Below are 19,660 nucleotides of genomic sequence, written 5' to 3'. Positions count from 1 at the left end.
TTGAACATACACACACACACATCTTCAAAGAACCTGTGTAGAGAGGATTTATTTTATTACTTTTTTTTTCCTCATGGATTTAACAGTCTTCAACTTGTAAATTACTGCATCAAAGTCGTAAAACTAAATCTTATGGCAGAAATATGACGCTACTATACTTATATATTACAGAAAGTAAGAAGTAGCATTAAATGCTAATTAACTTTGGTCTCAGAAACACAAGTAGATTGCTAGTTTAACAACTCATCACCTTATATAATATTCACGTGGCACTACTTAAAAGAATATCTTTAAAACACTAATTCTGACCATCTTTGTGATTAAGTTGAACAACTTTTCAGGGTTTTTTTCCTTAAATTTTTCTTTTATATACAGGCATAATTGAGCTATTTTTTCATTATAAACCATATTGAGCTATTTTTTCATTATAAACCATAGTCTTACGACTTTACTGCAAATAAACTAAAAATCTATCATCCATGAAATTACTCATACGGATATATTATTAGTTCCTTTTCTTTGTTCTCCACTGTTTATACCCTTTTTAATTAAATTTCCTCGGTTGGCAGGGTTTCTCCTGAGTGTATTTTTTATTGACAGGAAATTTATACATTAAGTCCAACTCCTGGTGACAAATTGGTGAAAAGCGATTGATTATTGTCTATTGATATGGCGCTATTTTATTGATTAGGAGAGTCCATAATCGTAATCATTTAAGAACTTCTGATAATTAAAATACACCTTCACCATAGAAAAATGTTCAAACAGTTACAATAAGTTATAAAGTCTCAAATTTTGTACGATATGATGCATTAATAAAAATCAGATGGTAGTGGACAAGTTGTCTATCCAGTGCCAGCCAAAAGTTCTTAGCATCATTCTATAATCTATCTATATCAGGGCCCAACCTCCCAAATGACAAAAATACTGTTTGTTATATTATTAATTGTTGAAGAATTAACCTAAAATAACCGTCATCCAACCATTTAAATTAAAAATAGCAGGTAAATGTATAATATGTCTATAATCGTAAATAATTATTATAATTTATATATAACGGTTAGGAAAAATAAATATTGAATCTGACCAGCTATTTATGTTAAGATCCTGTTATTATTTGGTGAGCACATTACTTTTATTTTTATTTTTTATTCATGTTGCTTTATTATTTTTTGAAATATTCTCCTTCCTAAAACTTTTTAAGCTGGAAGTAGGTCCCTCATGAATTTCTTTCTGCTATCCAGCTACTCATGAATTATTTATAACTTTATGTTGTTTAATTTGTTTAGTTGTTTTTAAGAAACATACGAAGCTCTCATGAAATGACAAGTATCAAGGACAATCTACTTCACAGTTACATAACATACTTCTAAAAAGTAAAACGCTAAAAGAAAATGTAGATTGTTATGAAATATATTAATTTATGGGGATGTTTACTACACAAATGACAAATGTAATTCTCACTACTCTTTATCATTATGTTTCACCACCTTCTTGATGTCAAATTCTTAATGTCATAAAACGTGTTTATGACTACTTTTTGTAATTCTCACCGTACCACTATAAATAGAGGCATAATAGTTCATACTGTTGACACTTGAATACATTGTAAAAAAGAAGAATATTCTCTCTTGCGCTCTACATTTCTTAAGTTTGAGTTTAAATCTCCAATTTCACCTCTTTTTAATCAGTGTTTTAGGCGTAATAATCCATGAGTATTATGATACTGTATATAATTAAAGTCAAGTGTAGATTACTTATTCTCAAAATGTAAGTGAAAATCGCTCTCGAATTTACATTAATTCGAGCTCTCAAGCTCCAAAAATGGTGGAATGAATTGAAAATTCCAAAACCGTCCAACTTATACTAGGTGAACCAATCATCACGATCGTGGTAGGTCCCCACGCTATCATGAACGGCAACTGAAAGAGTCCCTACGCGGAATGCGTCCACCCACGTTGGTAATCCTTCAAATGGGAATTTCTAAGTGATAGGTGCATGAATTTCACTTGACCATTTAATTGGAGTTCACTATGCACCAAGGTGTTATCTCACCATTCGGCACGCCTTTTTTTTACAAATATGGGTCATAAGTTCTGACCATAAGAATTCCTTGTGATAAAATTTCTAGGAACTTAAGCCCAAAAAGTTGGCATTGCATAGCCATACCTAACAACAACCAATGAAATAATAGGAGGGTCAATGTTTTATTACTGATTTCACACTTCAAAATATGGATCCCCTAGAAATAGTAACACATCCATTATTCTGAATACACACACAAAAAAAAAAAAAAAAAGCAGAGCTTTGTTTCAAAGAAAAGTCGGTGATAGAAATTAGTTTCAGCCATTGAAGAACTTGCAACAACTTAACATCGGGTGTCATTTGCAGATTTCAGAATCAACAATTATAAATGTTTCGTGCTTGAAATATTACAAATAGTAACACAACCAAATTTCTTTTCCTCCTCCTCCTCCCGGAGAATGTGAATGCGTCTATGGGAAACATCTGGACAATGCTATATAAAAATTAGAGGAAAATTAGAGGCGATTTAGACTCATTTGGAGTAAAAATCGAGACCTGCAAAAGGCCATTGGGATGTGTGTATATGATGTTGTATATCATGTATATTAGTGTATATAACATACGAATTTTTATTAACACTGTGACATGTGTAAATCATATTGTATTTTATCTATATCTATGTATATATCACATCGATTTTCATTAAGGTACACAGATATACGAGACATAAATTAATATATAATGGAATATACATTGATATTCATAATAATATCACGGCATGCACTTGCACAAATGGAATCGTCTTAGACATCGAGTTTTCAATATGACATTCAACTCAAATTTGCCTCATATTGTCTCCAAACATTTCTAAAATTGTTATTCAAGCCTTTTAAGATGTTTCCAACAAATGATATCACCTAATTGAAACCAAACTCCTTATCTATATGAATAATGAAGATTTGACAATCTTCTTCCGTCATGCCTTTTTCCCATCGTTAATTTGAATTTTCAAGAAAAAGTTCCAAGAATTTCATCCATTGCAGCATTTAAAAAATTGAACCCCCAACCCCGCAAAAAAAAAAAAAAAAAAAAGAAGAAGAAGAAGAATAATCTTATCAATTTTAACCTAAAGAATAGGATATAATGAATGAGATATTTGAGGAAAAGGTTTAAGATATAAAAGTAATTGAATAAAACTTTTAAAACAGATAGACAGAGAGAAACGGAGGGGGAGAGAGAGAAGGAGGAAGAATTTGAACTTTCATAACTATTTTAAATCAATTTCTTAGCCTAAAATGTGAATCTTGGATACCGGGTGTAAATTTCATTAACTTGGGCTATCCTATGCCATTTAGTGGCCAAGGTTGTCATATGGTTCCAAATTTTCAATTTTCTGCATGTATAGCACAATCCTATTGTCACGTCTCGAAATTGGGTGCAACGTGATTGACACCCGTCATAACTAACCGTAGAGCGAACCCTGATGTCTAATTGAGTGAAAGATAACTTGACTGATATGTCTAAGTTGATGAGAAAGGCCACGTAATCAATAACACTTAATCAAGCCATCACGAAACTGAAATCCATCATACTCACTAAACGAGATTGGAAAGATGATGGATTGAGAGATGACCCTAATCGGTAGTGCCTAGGACATGGTCAACAGTAGCTTCATATAAAAACATGAAAGAAAGCAGTGATGGACTAAGTCCCATCGATAGGATACTAGTAAGTCTTTTGTACTAACTCCTAAAGGTGGACAAGACTTTATAAAAAAATGTAATATGCAGAAATCATATCACAGATAAACATGTAAATAGATATTGCTGAAACCGAAACTACAAGCTGATAACTAAAGCTGAGTTTTTTTTTTTTTTTTTTTTTAAAGAAATCTGACAAAAGACTTCCACATAGTTGCCGTGCGTACGTGAAATCTAGAAACACACAAGGGCCGAGTGTCAGTCTATATCTCCAATAAATCATATCCCCTGCGAGGGTGGGGTAGCTAATCATGGCCTTCGTGGCAATCATGCAAGAAGAGGTCGGCTAGCTCTCCCGTCTGAGTCTCAATGTGATCACACGAATAATTGAACATGAATAATTAAGCATAAATATTTCAATCAATACGCACATAAAAAGTAGTGGAGCACGTTAACACACACATGTTATTGAAAACTGAGTCAAGTAACACACGTCACATAAGGCAGCTTGCATATATCATATGTTTTTCTATTATTTTCTTGTTTTAAATCTATAGTGAGTAAAACATGGTGACTAATCACTCACTTACTCTCAGAAGTACGTTTCCAGAAAAGTTTATTTATAGGAATTTTATCAAACACATAGGGAGTATAAGTAGTAAGTAGCCTTAACATACCTTAGCTTGAAGCTTAAACTTGACTTCTCACGTCCTTCAAGTCATCACTCATCCATGCATAATATCAGCACCAAGGTTAAATACATCATCTTAAAATCTTAATCATGGATCCTCCCATAAAAAATTAGTAAAGATTCTCGACGAAAATAATGAGTTACCTTGAATTGAAACTAATTATAATTATAATTTATAAGATTGTTGAACTCTTGAACATTCAATTCCAGCATGGTACTGTTGTTGCAGAAGGGGAATCGACCAAGCTAGTGCTTGGTATTTGCTTTATCCAATCATAAGCATGATCCTAGATGTTGACCAAGTATCCTTTGACCCATTAATTTGTTATCAATTAATAATGGGCTCACATATGCTTCTGTATGACGCCAACAATGGATCAAAAGCAAACTACTTCCTCCATTTCAATATAACCTTGAATAAATTTATGACACCTTTTTTATGGTCCAAAATGAATGAATTTTCAAAGGGGAAATAACCCTTATATACAGTCCACGCATCTAGTTTCCAGATATAGATAATGTATATGTTCTGTATAGCTATATATAAACATTACAGATGTTCAGTGTATATAATGTATATGCTTTGTATAATCATGTATAAACATACAAAACCAACTCAAGTTTATATAACATGATATATAATAGTGTATATACGCTTTTGTACACTATGAAACACATCACTTCATTAAAAAAAAAAAAAAAGATCATTTTGAAAAAGGAACATTAGTAAATTAATAAGAACTTCCTCTGTTTTATTCTGAAATTGAAAATATTACTATAATTTTAATATGTAAGATAGTTTTTCATGGCACAATTAGCAGTAATAAGGCGGTGTTGTATTACGCAGGGAACTATTAGAAAAATTCCTCTCTTGTCTAGTCTAGTTTGCAAGGTAACTGAGATTTTCAAGACGGCTATCTAAATCGGAAACATTTACATTTTTTACACCAAAAAGCAAAAAGAAAGGAATCTTCAACATCGTTTGCAAGCTTACTGAGAAAATATCATACTGAATTTCAATCCGACCTAGAAAAGAATGTAGAATGTAGAATGAAGGGGAGAAAGAGAGCAGAAGAGAGACATATAGAGGATAGAAGAAAATTAGGGTTTTGATTAAGGGCTAAAAGAAAATTTCAAAATCTATACAAATTGGGCTAAAATTGGTAAGAACAAGGGAGTTAGGCTAAATTTGGTTAACTACAACACCTCAAGGTAGTTATCTCTTTTCAAAGTCCAAAAATGTATTAATTGATTATTTTCAAAATTGCTCTCCTCTTTAATGGAGTTTTCAACTGTTTTACAATTTCCACCATTAATTATTTTTAGTTTTAAGAAAGCTTAGAAAGAAGTAAAAGGGTAATGACAAATTCCCCTTTAATTAATGTCTATAATTAACTTTCTTAAGGGGTGTACTACACCCTAGAAGTTCATTTATATTGGAATGAAGGGGTACCACTTTAAAACACTTTACTTACATAGCCATTATACACATTTAACTTATTTTCAAATCATCCTTCAACAATTATTTGTACATTTATATCATCTTGAGACTTGGAAATTTTTTCATCCCATATATTCGTTATTGGATGAGCATTAACTCACGACTTTGAGGAGCATTAATATAATCTAGAGCTTTAGAACTATCACCTTTACGGCCTCCTTCAGTACGGACATGGAAGATTGTACTCGTGTTTATCGAGCATATGAACCCAGATTAATGTCCCAATGCCTACCTTAGGCCTCTGAGACTAAATCATTAACCCACATAAGCGCATGTCAAAGGGTAAAAAGTTCTCATCATAAGACACTTATACCAAATCAATATATGTATGGCATGTGGTTGTATATAGATATAGATTTCTATCACTTAATCATGATTAGTTCTATAAATTCTCATCTCATTAAATCACTTAACCATTATAAATTGATATAGTTTGGTTAAACATCACGTACATGTAAGTGTTTACCAGTCATGGACCATGGTTGGGTCGTGACAAGCCCAACAAAATTTTGTATACTACAATTTGAATATGCTTATTAATTTCTATATAGGTAAGACCTTATCGAGTTAAATCTACCCATCAATTAGTATATTATTTTTCTTATTTTTCAGTTGTATTTTTTTTTCCACATGCAGTCTTTTAGATATTACATTGAGGAAAGTATTACCCAAATAGTCATTCACTCTATGACAATTATTCATGTAATTTCTATTATACTAGCCCAAGCTTTTTAACTTTTATGTGGATTTATATAGATATATAGAATAAAACTCATATTTATTTATGATAAATCATAATACTCTTTTATTTAAAAAACATAGTAACAGATCTTCACATAACATAAACAACCTCCAACAAACTCACAAAATTATGGATTTTGAAGATTTTCTCCTTCTTGTATCATGTTTCTTCTTTTTCCTAAACTGGGTTTCCTTATTTTTTTCCCATCACTTCTCCTTGAATTGGACAGTCAAACACACTGATATCCAATAGGGTTTGCAAAACCAAATTCAGCTGTCATGGATGAAGCTTTGAAGCTGAAATTTGGGATTGCAAAATCAGAATCATTTTTACTGTGTGTGTCATTTCAAAAGGTTGAGATCATGGATCATCTTGAGGAACTTATATTTCGAATTTGGGACAATTTGGTGCATATTTCAGATTGAAGTTTGAGGTTGAAGAAAAACAATTTCATATATGTACTTGTCTATCATGTGTGTCATATAAATGGCACCCGTATGTCATATGTATGTCATGTACTCATTTATATAATATTGATACATATGACATATACGAGCAAAATTTTCAAGTTCTTATTTTTCAAAATTTTAAAATATTAAGAAAAGAAGTAAGTGATTACAAATGCATTAAATATTATTTTCAAGTCTTTTTAATATAAAAAATTATAATTTCCTTTTATAGTGGCATAGGAATGCGTTAAAATTTCTTTTTAAATTTTCAAGTTTTAATATCAATATCTCAAGTTTCAATTAATTCTAATTCTTCACGAAAGGTCTTCTTATAACCACTAGAAAAATACCTTATGGGTCAAAACTTACAATTAATATTTAGAAAAGTTCATAATTTTCTTGTATAATCATGGAATTAGAAATGAAGTAAATTTTCTTCTCAAGTTTTTAAGTTTTAGTTAAAAATTTTAAATTTTGACAATAGAATTTTGCCTACTATTTTAGAACTTTGAATGAAATTACTTAAATATTTATGTTTATCAATAAAATTTCTGACAACCATATCAAGATATTTGAATTGCCACAAATGACTGATATTTTATAAATATAAGAAACCTTTTCAATATAAATAAGTATTTAAAAGAATAAGTAGAAACTAATGTAAAATGGAGAGTACGGTTTCAAGACAAAAATCCAAATACTAATAACAATAAGGAGGTCATCGCACAAGTCATATTGAAGTGTGAATTGATAAAATATCGATTCCAGATGCTCAACCAGTGACAAAATAAAAAATAAAAAATAAAAAAAATCAAACACTTTTCTTCATGAACACTTTTCAACATTTAAATAAATATTATTGAATTAGAAGGAGAGAGAAAATTAAAAAAGACTGGGAGCAATATGTTTAATTGAAGTTGGAGCCTAAAATCAAAGAAGAGAAAAGGGTTAAAAAAATATCCCTCTACTTTGGAAAAATGGCTAAAAATATCATCCGTTATGAATTTGGTTTGAAAATATCCCTCCCATCATTAAAACTTTTAAATTTCCCTTGTCATAACGGAAATCTCCAATCCTCATAACCCGATTTCATTTGTCAAACCCGCTCCATCATTAAACCCACCCATTTTTTAGATAATAGAAGTTAAAGAACATAAAGAATCATATAGGTAAATTGTGTTTGTCAACCTATACTGAGATCTTTAAGCTAAGTTAATATCTTGGTCTCCCTGGTTTTTCTGAGGTACTTTCTCTCAAGTAGATTGGTTCTTGTTTTCTTTACTTAACATCCTTTTTTGGATATTAAATTGTAAAGGTTCTTGCTTTATGGTTCACTATTCAGTTTCACTGGAATTCTGTGCCATTTAGTATTCCTTTATCGGATTTGTATGCTTTTTTCATGTGGGTTTTACGATTTTTGATTGGTGGTGAGGCGATGAGTAGTGGGGAAAAGAAACTTTTTTTTTTTTAATTATAACAATTTTAGATAATAGAAATGCAAGAACATAGAGACCCATATAGGTAAATTGTATTTGTCATGTACTAAGATCTATCTTAAGCTAAGTTAGTATATCTTGGTCTAACTGGTTTTTCTGGGGTTTTCCTTAGTAGGGGATGAGGGGAAGAAAGGAAACTGAGAAGGAATTAAAATGAATTTTGATGTTTATTCATTTTTTGATATAGTAATGGCGGGTCAGGTTTTTTATTTTGTTGGTCGGATTTAATAATGGAGCGGGTTTAAAAAATGAAATCGGATTATTTTGGGAGATTTGGGGATTCCCATTAAAACAGGGGTATATTTGAAAACTTTTATGATGGGAAGGGTATTTTTAACCCGAATTCGTAACAGGGATATTTTTAGCCCTTTCCCCAAAGTAGAGGGGTATTTTTGACCCTTTTCCCATCAAAGAATGTAAAGTAAGTTGTGTAATTATTTAAAAATATCTATAAAAATTAATGCTCCTAGCTAACTCGTTATGTTGTGCAAATTTCCTTATTTAGTGAGCAATAAAGTTGTGCGCGTCTCCAGGCCCATGGAGAAATGCTGATCAATGTCATAAACAAAATGAAGTTTTGTAATTTCCTTGTGTTTTTGTTTTCCTTTTATGATTTTCTTTTTCCATATCTATACCCAAATGAAAACGGAGAAAGTTTCGATTTTAGTTTGAAGCTTATCACAAAAATAAAAAGTATAAGAAGAATATAAGTCAATATATTCGAGTTATTGGTTTACATGCTAGCGGTTGATAAAGATAGAAGTCAAATGACAATTTCATTTTACGTTTTTCTTAAAGAAATACCTAAATATTGTTCCAGGATTGATATTTGGCACAAATATCTATGTTTTGCATCGTCTTTCCTCGATTTCTTAGTACTTTAATCGTACCTTTTGCACTAAATTTGGCATAATCGGTCTTATGTTGCGCTATTTGTGTTTTTAGGTTGCACAATGAAGATTGGATGAATTCCAAGCATTTCGACGAGATTTGAAAGAAGTGAAGCAGAAGAACTGAACAGATCCGCGGCACCCTCGCGTGGCAGGGGTGCCGCATGTCGATCCATCTGCAGACAAAAACTATGCCTTCTGCGACACCCACGCGTGGCGGAGGTGCCACACGTCTATCATTGCTCAGTCTGGAGTTTACTCTTCCACGGAACCCACGCGTGGCAGAGGTGCAGCGCGTCATCAGTCCGCAAACAGTTTTTCCGGTTCGACCAGGATTAGGTCTACTTATTTTAGTTTTAACCCTAGGTTATAAATAGACGTTTTATTAGTTGTAAACGACGTGCGGGATTTTGTTAAGACTTGTAAGCCATCATTCTACTTTCTCTTTAGATTTATTTTGTTTTCTTCTTTTCAACCCTAGATTATTCATGAATTCTTGTTCTTCATCTAGAACCATAAGTAGCTAAACTTATTAATTCTAGGGTTGTGGCGAAATACATGATAGTTGGTTTGGCGACAATTAATATCTATTAAATTTCCATATTTTAGGTTGCTCATTTATTCTTGATCTTAATTGTTTTATTATCTGGCCAATAGTTGAACACTATTTGTGGCGTGTGAATTGGATTAGAGATAGGGAATTTGCATGCGTAATAAGAATAAATACGGCTTGTTCGATATAATTGTTTCGCTAATAAGGATAGGAATATACCCTTTAGCCTTGCTTAGTTGAATACAGAGAAGTAAGAGCCCGTTTGGATTGGCTTACAGCTTAAAGCTGTTTGCAGCTTATAAGCTGAAAAAAATAAGTTGGGGTAGTCCAACTTATTTTTTTTGGCTTATAAGCTGTTTTCAGCTTATAAGCTGCTTTAGATAAACTAAGTCAAATTGGTCCAATTATTTTTTTGAGCTTATTTTAAGCATAAAATGACTTTAAGCTGGCCAGCCAAACACTCAAAAAAGCTGAAAACAGCTTATAAGCCAACTTATAAGCCAATCCAAACGGGCTCTAAATGCGTTCTTGTTACCTCTGACGACCATAGGGATATAGGCGTTAAAGTAGCATCTATAGGATTGTGAGCAACTCGGAAGATACTCATAAAGTTATAATTAACCCGTCAACTAGTAACCCAGGAAATAAGATAGACAGAATTGTCAGAAGATCAACTGGATTGTCGAAAGTAATGATCCTGGAACTTTCTATCATCTGATAAACCTTATAGTCTTCGTCACAAGTTTCTCATTCATAAAAATGCTCATACTCAATTGTTTATTTTCAGTTTTTAGTTTAGTTACAACAAAGACTTTGATTGTCACTTTCTTGAATAGTTACAACGGAATTTGAATTAGTTGAACAGTATAAAAGCTAAACAGGGGCGAAATTATAGGGGTGCAAGGGATGTCAATCGAACCCCCTTCGTCGGAAAATTTCACTATATATATGGGGTCAATTTATTGATTCATGTATAAATATTAATGTTGCATCCCCATAACATGTTGGAGAACTCAGCCCAGCGGCTGAGGTGCCTATTATTGAGCCCATGGTTGTGGGTTTGATTCTCTGTAACAACACTTTTTAACATTTTTCATCCAGTCCCTTTTTCTTGAACCCCCTTATCAAATGTTCTGACTCTGCCCCTGAAGCTAAGTCTCTGTGGGTACGATATTTGGACTTTGAAATCCTATATTACTTGTACGACCGCATATACTTGCGTGTGCATTTGGGAGCAACAAGGATCTTGTTGGACACTGTTATATTTGCTTGATTTTCATCCGCTAGATTCTCTCCCCTTTATTATTAGTCACATTAATAATAATAACTAGTTCCCACGATACAACATAAAATTCAATTAGGAAATCTATAGCTAAAAACTATACTATGCTAATTGTACACATATGGTACAAACAATAATTTTTTTTATACGAATAATAACAAATTATTGAACATGCATAATTTTTTTGGTCACCGAACCCTCTAATTAGTAATTAATTAAGCTGGAGAACAAGCATGTTGGATTCGAGCATTTGGTGTTGAGGATTGTTTCTCCACGATTGATTCTTCTTTTGATTCATGATTATCTGCTTTTTCGACATCTCCAGTAGTTGAAGCTTCGATCTTTTGTTCGTTAGATTTTCCCCATAGTACGCTGTATAAGCCACTAACAAGCAAAATCGCTCCTAAAATGCTGCATGCAGGTTAAAATATACAAATTATAAGTGCATCAATAACTAGCTTTAGAGACTGTTTGAGTTTGCTGATTGTAAATAACTAATAAGTATTACTATGTTGAAATTAATTTTATAAATAAATAATTACATTATTTTAATAAAAGTGTTGAAATGGATAATGAGCAGTTGATGTATTTGATTTTTGTGAAATGACTATAATACCCTCAAGTTTTTGTAAAATTATATTTCGAAAACTATCTTTCTAAGGAAAAGGATGAATAACACATATGGGATGGAGGAGAAACTAGAGGTTTAGTTTAAATGGTATTCTATAAATTAGAAAAAATATTAAAGATAGAACAGTAAAAATTTGATCAAACTAAAAGTGTGTATAAGTTGAAAACCACAAGATGTGGGGTAATCAACTTATAATTTTTGGTTGATTTTGGTTTATAAATACTTTAGGTATTTTCAAACGCTTTGATAAGCCAACAAGTGTTTATTAAGTCAATTTAATCAGTTTAAACTAACCCAAACTCCCTATGACACAATTGACCTTCCATATATAGGTTCAAAATAATCAAATTTGGTCTTCATATTGATACTACGGTTTGAGTTTCTGCTAATTTTGGTTAACATTGTTGGAGAACTGACCATGATTGGCTCATTTTATGCGACTCAATGCTTAATGTTAGTACTAAATATAGCAGTAGGAAAAGGAAAAAAACCAACTATTACCTTCCCAAACTAAGGATCTCTCCAAAAAGCACAGCAGAGGAAGCAATTGTAAAGATTAAGGCCAAGGGTGTTGTCATGGCCATGTACACTGGTCCTTTCTTCTCAACAACCCATGCTTGTAAGTAAAATGTAACTCCAGTCACCACTATTCCCTGCCAAATTTATGTTTTTTTAAAATAAAAATAAAAATAAAGGTTAGCAAATTTAAACATAAACTTAACCTACAAGTAGTCTAATTAATTAGCATATGTAGCCAAGCTTTTAAAATCAACTTATTTAAAAGAAGAAAAAATTTGTCAGATTAGTGTTTTTTGACAAAGTACTTTTGGAGAGTAGCAGTTTGGTGTTTGACTAATCAATTTAAAAAGCACGTTGGCTAATATTAGCGAAGCAATTTGTTCTTGGCCAAGTCTCCGAAAGTGTTTTTAAGAAAAAACTACCGTTTTCAGCTTTTGCTATTAATCAAAAAAATTATTATTATTTTTCTAAAAATATGGCTAAACTTCTCACTCTCTAGTATAAGTATTTTTTAAAACTTTAAAAATACTTGTGGCTTCCCAATAACAACGCCAAACAAGCTACTATAAGACTAGCAAAAAGAGGTTATGGGTGACAAATCACCTTATATCCAAAACGTTACAAGAAAATGTCCTCTTCGTTTTTTTTTTTTTTTTACTAACAAAGAAGTTTATATTAAAGTTCCCTTTTCAAATCAATAGTCCTAAGATATTATATATTAATTTGTTGTTTCATAAAAGCTCTTTTGTTGTGACAATACAACGTTATCTAGTAGTAACATTCAGAGGTTGCTTAATCATGGAAACACCTTTTATTTCTTCCTTTTTTTTAAAACTTTTGTGATTGCTTTGTATCTTGTCATATAAATGACAAAGTTGGGCAGAATTTTACTTACACAGTAGGCAACAGAGAGGAGTCTAACATTCCATCCAAGCCTCCACTCAGAAGGATCTCTTGCTACAGCTATGGCAAAAACAAAAGATTGAATTGTGCTCATGAAGCATTGTAGAGTTGTACATAGTAGCTTTGATGGGTAACTCTTGAGAACTCGGTTCTGCCAAAGATAACACATGACAAGACATGAATTAAATCAATTGAAGGATGAATTCAAGTTATGTGCACTTGATAGTGTATAATGTTTTTATATTATCATGTTATTTATTTCGGAAAACTATATGTTTATTTGATAAGTGATATTCCTTCTGTTACAGTTTAAGTGACTTTATTTCATTTTTAGTCTGTTCCAAAAAGAATCATCATTTTTTAAAATTGAAAATAATTTAATCTAAACTTCTAATTTTACCCTTAATGATCACGAGTTTTTATAATGTTATGACATGTTTAAGACTAGAAGCGGATCCAAGATTTGAACTTTATAGGGTCTGTATTCTAGGACATCGACTCCAGTTAGTACCTAGTTCTAAATTAGATTCTTTTACATATTTTAGTAGATTGCTTAACACATATATTGGGCTCAATTGAACCCATATGTTAAAGTCTAATATGCGCATGTTTAATTCAAAATATTACAGCACACAGATATTATAAATATGTTTAGAACCACGAATCATGTGCTCAGCTTAATAGGTTCACGCAAATTAAAACGGAGCAGCATAGTGACATGATGTGATAAGTAATATAATGCATTGTTTGTGTGCAATTGTTGAAGTAGGTACCTGCATGACAAGCCATGTAGCCCATAATGCATTAGCAAGCAACAAAAGGAAGACACCCTTGACCCAATTGTTAGAAGCAGCAGCGTTTTGGACTTGGCCATGATAGCTAAATAGATGATGATGCATCAGAAGTTTCACAGTTGGTCCCTTAAAGAATGCTATGGTTGAAGCTCCTCCTGCACAAAACACTATCCCCATAACCTTTGCAATTCCTGCCCCTGTCCTTATTTTGGCTGTCTCCATTCTGTTTTTATTAATGGCAAAATTAATGCAAATATAACATTAATTAGTTCAACTAAATTTGATAAATGTGGATAGTAATGATTATGGGTGGGCACTCCTTAGAATAAATGTACATAACATAAAGAAGAATTAATCTAAATCTGAATGCCCGCCCATCCAAGTGCTCAAACTAAAATTAACTAGCAGATATATAATAGATGTATACTTAATGTATAATATCTGTATAACCATGTATAATCATTGTGTAATTTATGTGCACCAACCAGAAAAAGTAAATAGTGAATCCATGGCTAGTTCTGTAAAAATCCCTAACATAAAACTGCACAGTATACTATTTCACTAAACTAAGGGAGTGCTAATTAAAGTGAAAAAGGAAATTTATACCGAATCAATCAAGTTAACCATCACAATCACAAAATTTAAGTGAAAATGTTAAATGTGTATCATTTAAATATAGTTAAGTGATAAAAGTTTATATAGACATATATCTTGCATTCATTTGCTTGATATGAAACACTCGTGCGAGTAAGTCTTTTTCCTTTTATAGTACAAGGGTAGAATCTCTCTAATCATCCGAAAAAGGGATTGTTAATTCGAATTACAGAAAAAACTTGTTAATAAGAAAAATCTCAGCATCGGGAAATTTGGACTTTATCATTCTAATTCTCTTAAATATTACATCCATCTGATTAAATGAACCTGCATTCATTAAATTGGAGGGGTATGGTATCAAGCTTCGGGTACACATATGTACTATCTTTCTATAGAAGTGACCATATTGTATTTGATTTTATGTATGAAGCATTTAATTTACCATCGACAGGACAACCGACATTTCTTTTCTTTTCAATACATTTATTTCCTTTACTTTTCGATCAGCTATAACATCATGAATGGTCTTATTATCCGATTTTCCTTTCTATTTGGAACATGTGCTTGTATAGGCATTATTTTCCAAATCTGTCTGGATTATAATTACATACTTGTCTTGAAAGAACTCTATTAATTGTAGCCTTAATTGTATGATAACAATACCGTATTCATCAATACGGACCTTATTCTGCATGGACTGGCCCATTTTTATTTTTATTTTTTTAAAAAGTACTAGAAAAAAGAACTCATAAAAAAATTTAAGTTCTTTACATGGATGAAATAGTAAATTTTTTGCACAATATGATCCATTTTCTTCTCTTTTTGCCCTCCATGCTACCTCTTCTTAGATTCTTTTTGTGTGCCAAAAGTAGTCAAAATTCCCATATCGTAAGTCGTAAACCCCTAACCTCTTCTCTCAGCCTATTTAGGGTGAGTGAGTTTACTTATTTTTGACTAGTTAGCAAAAAGGTCAATTCAAATTATGTTCAAAGATTCCCTACATTTAAATGTTTGTTCTTTACCTTATGTGCGGCTTTTAGTACAAGATTCCAAACCTATCTGATTAAAAATAGTCAGATATAAAATGGCAACAACGACTCCAAATTAATACTAGTTCCATTACCATATAGGTACGTCCTAGCTAGTGAAGCAGACTAAACTTTAACTTTCTAAAGTTCAGTGCTCGTCGTGACAGTTTGCTTTAGTACCCAACTATGTATGTGAATTTTACGTTCTATGTGAAACATTGTTATTGAAGTTTCAAATTCTACAACGTATCCACATAAGAGGTTGTCATTTCATGCACCTTGAAAGATGTACTAATATCTTATGCACCTTGAAAGATGTACTAATATCTTTTCTTTTTTACTTTTTGTCATTTCACTTTTAAGATGACTCCATCATCTCATTTTCTTCCTGCCTCTACTTAAAGGAATGCAAGTTATAAGTCAGATAAATCTTGTTAAGTAACACAGTTTATTTTACTACAATACGTAATTATCCTTGAACTTTTCCGTTAATTTTTCAATGCACATATTAACTATTTTTTGTCTTAAAGATTAAGTAAATAAGTAAAATGAGCACAAAAAAGAGTACAGGATCTTCTTGTGTCTTTTATGCCAAAAAATGCCCTCATAATTTCATACTGATTAGCATAAATTATCACCTTTTACCGATCTTAATTAGAACAGTCCCTTTCTGCAAAGTATATTCTTGACGAGACGAGTGTTCTCGAAGAGAAAATCACGATGATGATGAAAAAAGCGTGAGGAGAATTCGAAACTCGAAATGTTAGAACCACCACGTACATAGATTATATTACTACATATAATATAATTTATATTTTTCCAATAAGATTCTGTTATAAGTCCCTATAGGCGTCAGACCTAACTTTGTTGAGAAGGATATGATGCTTCAAGAACATCTGAGGCTTCTTTTTCTAATTTTAAATTGATAAATGCACATCCACAATGTTACTTACACACAAAGAGGACAACTATGAGAAGAACAAGAATAAAACTTAGATTTTTTGTTACCATTTAAAGAAACCAAAAGAAGACTAAAGGAGGACATATATATATATATATATATATATATATATATATATATATAATTAAGCTTACTAGTATTAATACTTTACCTGAGAAGAACTGCAAGGATAAATGTAGTAACTGGAAGGCTGTTAGTAGCTGCAGCAGCCAAAGTTGCAGAAGTGTATTTAAGTGCCACTCCATAAATATTCAAGCTCAATGTAACCCTGATAAGGCACGAATATCATTACACACATAGAAATTCCCAAAACGCAAGTTCAATTCTCCATATATATATAGTAAAATGATTAACTTACCCACATAGAGAGAGCATGAAAATCTTGAAGCATATCAAGAATGACATTGGTGGTGCTGTTTTCCTACGAACACAAAAACAATGGGTCAGTATTATTATTGAAGTGCACACCCATCTCAACCTAAAGATTACATTGTTAGCTAGAAAGAGCACACTTTATTTACTTAATTATGTACTCAATATGCTCCTCTCCTAATCCCTCGATTTTTTATGAACCAAACATGTGAAAATTCTTTATTTTTATTGTTATAATAGTTGGCGGAAAAACTTAATACTAGGACATATATATCCGCTCTCTGGTACCATGTTAAACAATATAAGTAACTATCTAATTTCAAAGTTCAATTATTAAGTAAATAAAAATCTGCTCGCTAACCGTTTAATCTTTCACACATACTTGAGCAGATACTCATGGTTAAAGAAAGATAAAGAAAAGGGTTAGTGGGATTACAAAAGATGTGCATTTTTAGAGGATCTGATACGAACACGAGCAACATAGATTATAGGAGATAATTAGTGTGAGCTTCATATATATAATCAAAACATTAAACACTATTTACCTTTCAAGGAACATGGCTATGGGAGCTAAGAAGACAGCAGCAGCAGCTTGTCTATAGAAGACAAAAACAAAAGGGTTCATACCAACATCAAACGCAACTTTCGAAAGCAAGAACATCCCTGTATATATGGCTTGTATTACTAAAACTGCTACACATGTTTTCCTCTTTCCATCCATTTCTCTCTTTTTTAGATGTCTTTTTGTTGAGAGAAAAAAAAAAGTGTGAACTTTGGTTCTCTATTTTACTTGAAGCTCTCAATCAACTCAAAAACTACGAAAGATTGGGAGGAAGAGGTGGGGTTTATATAATGGTGCGATTGGAAAAATAAACTACAATATGACGATTGATGGCGATATATAAGCTGCTTTTCAATTGGACCATGGGGGACCAGCAATAATAAAGTATCTAAAGCAAGACTATTTAGGGATGGTTCCTTTTTTTTCTTTTTCTTCCTTTCTTCTTCTAATGATAGGTTTTATATGTAAAATTTTCAACGGTGAATAGATAATTACTACTTAATTAGTAAACACTAAACAGCTTTTTAGATGGGGCTTTTTAGGATCATGCATGGATCTATCAGTAGTTATACAATAATCTTGGTATAGTTTAAAAAAACCGAAAGATCCTTTTAATAATTATAATTTGTTGTTTGATTTTTACCTTCAGATTGTTCCTCCTCTCTCTTATTCCTTATAAAATAATAAGTTCAGTTCTAACTTCTTTTTTTTTTTAAATTTCATACCTTCAATTAATGGAGGGGATGTTAGGCATTGACCCCCGACCTGTTTATGTTTATTAATAAACGGTAGCGGTATAAATATGATAGCGGCTACAGACAATTACCATCTCTAGTAGGAAGGAAACAATTTTCACTATAAAAAATGAGTAATTTGTGGAGGTTGAAAGTTACAATTCGCGGAGATTTTAGTTTTTTTTAGCAACTAGAAAAGGCTAAAACCTCCGCAAATTGCAACTTTCAATCTTCGCAAATTACCCATTTTTTTTTATAGTGTCCTAACGTACATCAAAAGAGAGGGGGCACCTATATAACCAAGTTCAGTTCTAACTCCATTTTGCATTAGTTACTTGTCCGTTCATTTCAAAATAAATGAAGGTTTGGAACGTGGCACATTCAGTAAGAAATTTAATTAATGGCATTAATAAAAGTGTCATTTGACTAAATTATCTTGTGTCTTTTGTCCAAGCTTCCTTAAAGATCGTAAAATAGTGAGCGTTGGGATTTAGAAAAACTATTAAAAAGAAGGATAATTTTAAAAAAATTAATTAATAACTTCTTGAACTTTGAAAAATTCACTTATTTTGGATCAAAGAAAAATCCTAAAAAATTCATTTACTTTGAAATGAAGGGAGTATTATTTAGGGATTTTTGCACTCTATGTTAGTTTGGGAAAAGTAGTTAACCGCTTTAGCCTATCATTTTTATCTCTCCTTCATCTTTTCCGTTGAGAGCACTGCAACCAAATCACTGCTGAGCTCCTTTGTTTGCCTTCCTTTCTCACCATTAATCCACCGTTGCTCCGCTCATAACCTACCCTGTTTCTACCATGTAATCACCCCAAAACACCCATCAACTTCACCACATGAAACGACCCCAAAACACCCGTCAACATCACCACTGAAATCGACCCCACCACCATGTGAGAAGCTCGTTTTTCAGCTTCATCATTGAGCTCTCCACATCAGCTGTTACACTATCGAACCACTCCTGTACTACCGAATCTCCACCCATAAACCACCAATTTTCATCTCCATTTCAATTTACCTCGTCATTGATTGAGTTTGTTCCGGTCTTAATAAAGACAATGGGGTAAAGTCGAGATGGTTGAAGTTGCCGATTAGTTTTGTGATTTATTGAGATTTTTGAATAAATTGATGATTGTGGTTCATTGGGAGTGTCATTTGGAAGTCGTGGTTAGAATTTGAAGCTATTTAATGACATTTGACCGATTTCGGATGGAGTTTC

General features: G+C 32.0%; 1 protein-coding gene across 1 annotated transcript; it reads right to left on the bottom strand.

The window, feature by feature from the left end:
* Nucleotides 1-11,015: 11,015 nt before the first annotated feature.
* On the bottom strand, nt 11,016-17,966 carry LOC132615979 (WAT1-related protein At5g64700-like). The gene is made up of 7 exons (XM_060330578.1): nt 17,677-17,966; nt 17,118-17,180; nt 16,911-17,027; nt 14,156-14,399; nt 13,375-13,533; nt 12,462-12,613; nt 11,016-11,740 (listed from the first exon to the last, which is right to left on the bottom strand). Exons 1-7 carry the CDS (start codon nt 17,850-17,852, stop codon nt 11,545-11,547), a joined length of 1,107 nt encoding a protein of 368 aa, XP_060186561.1. The 5' UTR covers nt 17,853-17,966; the 3' UTR covers nt 11,016-11,544.
* Nucleotides 17,967-19,660: the final 1,694 nt, after the last annotated feature.

The sequence above is a fragment of the Lycium barbarum genome, chromosome 10, assembly GCF_019175385.1.
Source record: "Lycium barbarum isolate Lr01 chromosome 10, ASM1917538v2, whole genome shotgun sequence".
NCBI classification, from domain to species: domain Eukaryota; kingdom Viridiplantae; phylum Streptophyta; class Magnoliopsida; order Solanales; family Solanaceae; genus Lycium; species Lycium barbarum.
Note: the sequence above shows the minus strand (reverse complement) of the source record. Positions and strands in the feature narration are given on the sequence as shown.

Bases quoted from the DNA above. Each gene is read 5' to 3' on its own strand.
- LOC132615979 (XM_060330578.1), bottom strand. From the start codon at position 17,852: ATGGATGGAAAGAGGAAAACATGTGTAGCAGTTTTAGTAATACAAGCC. The intron at 17,028-17,117 runs GTAAGTTAATCA...GTGCCTTATCAG, and splicing joins TTCATGCTCTCTCTATGTGG to GGTTACATTGAGCTTGAATA. The intron at 14,400-16,910 runs GTAAAGTATTAA...TAATAAAAACAG, and splicing joins ATCCTTGCAGTTCTTCTCAG to AATGGAGACAGCCAAAATAA.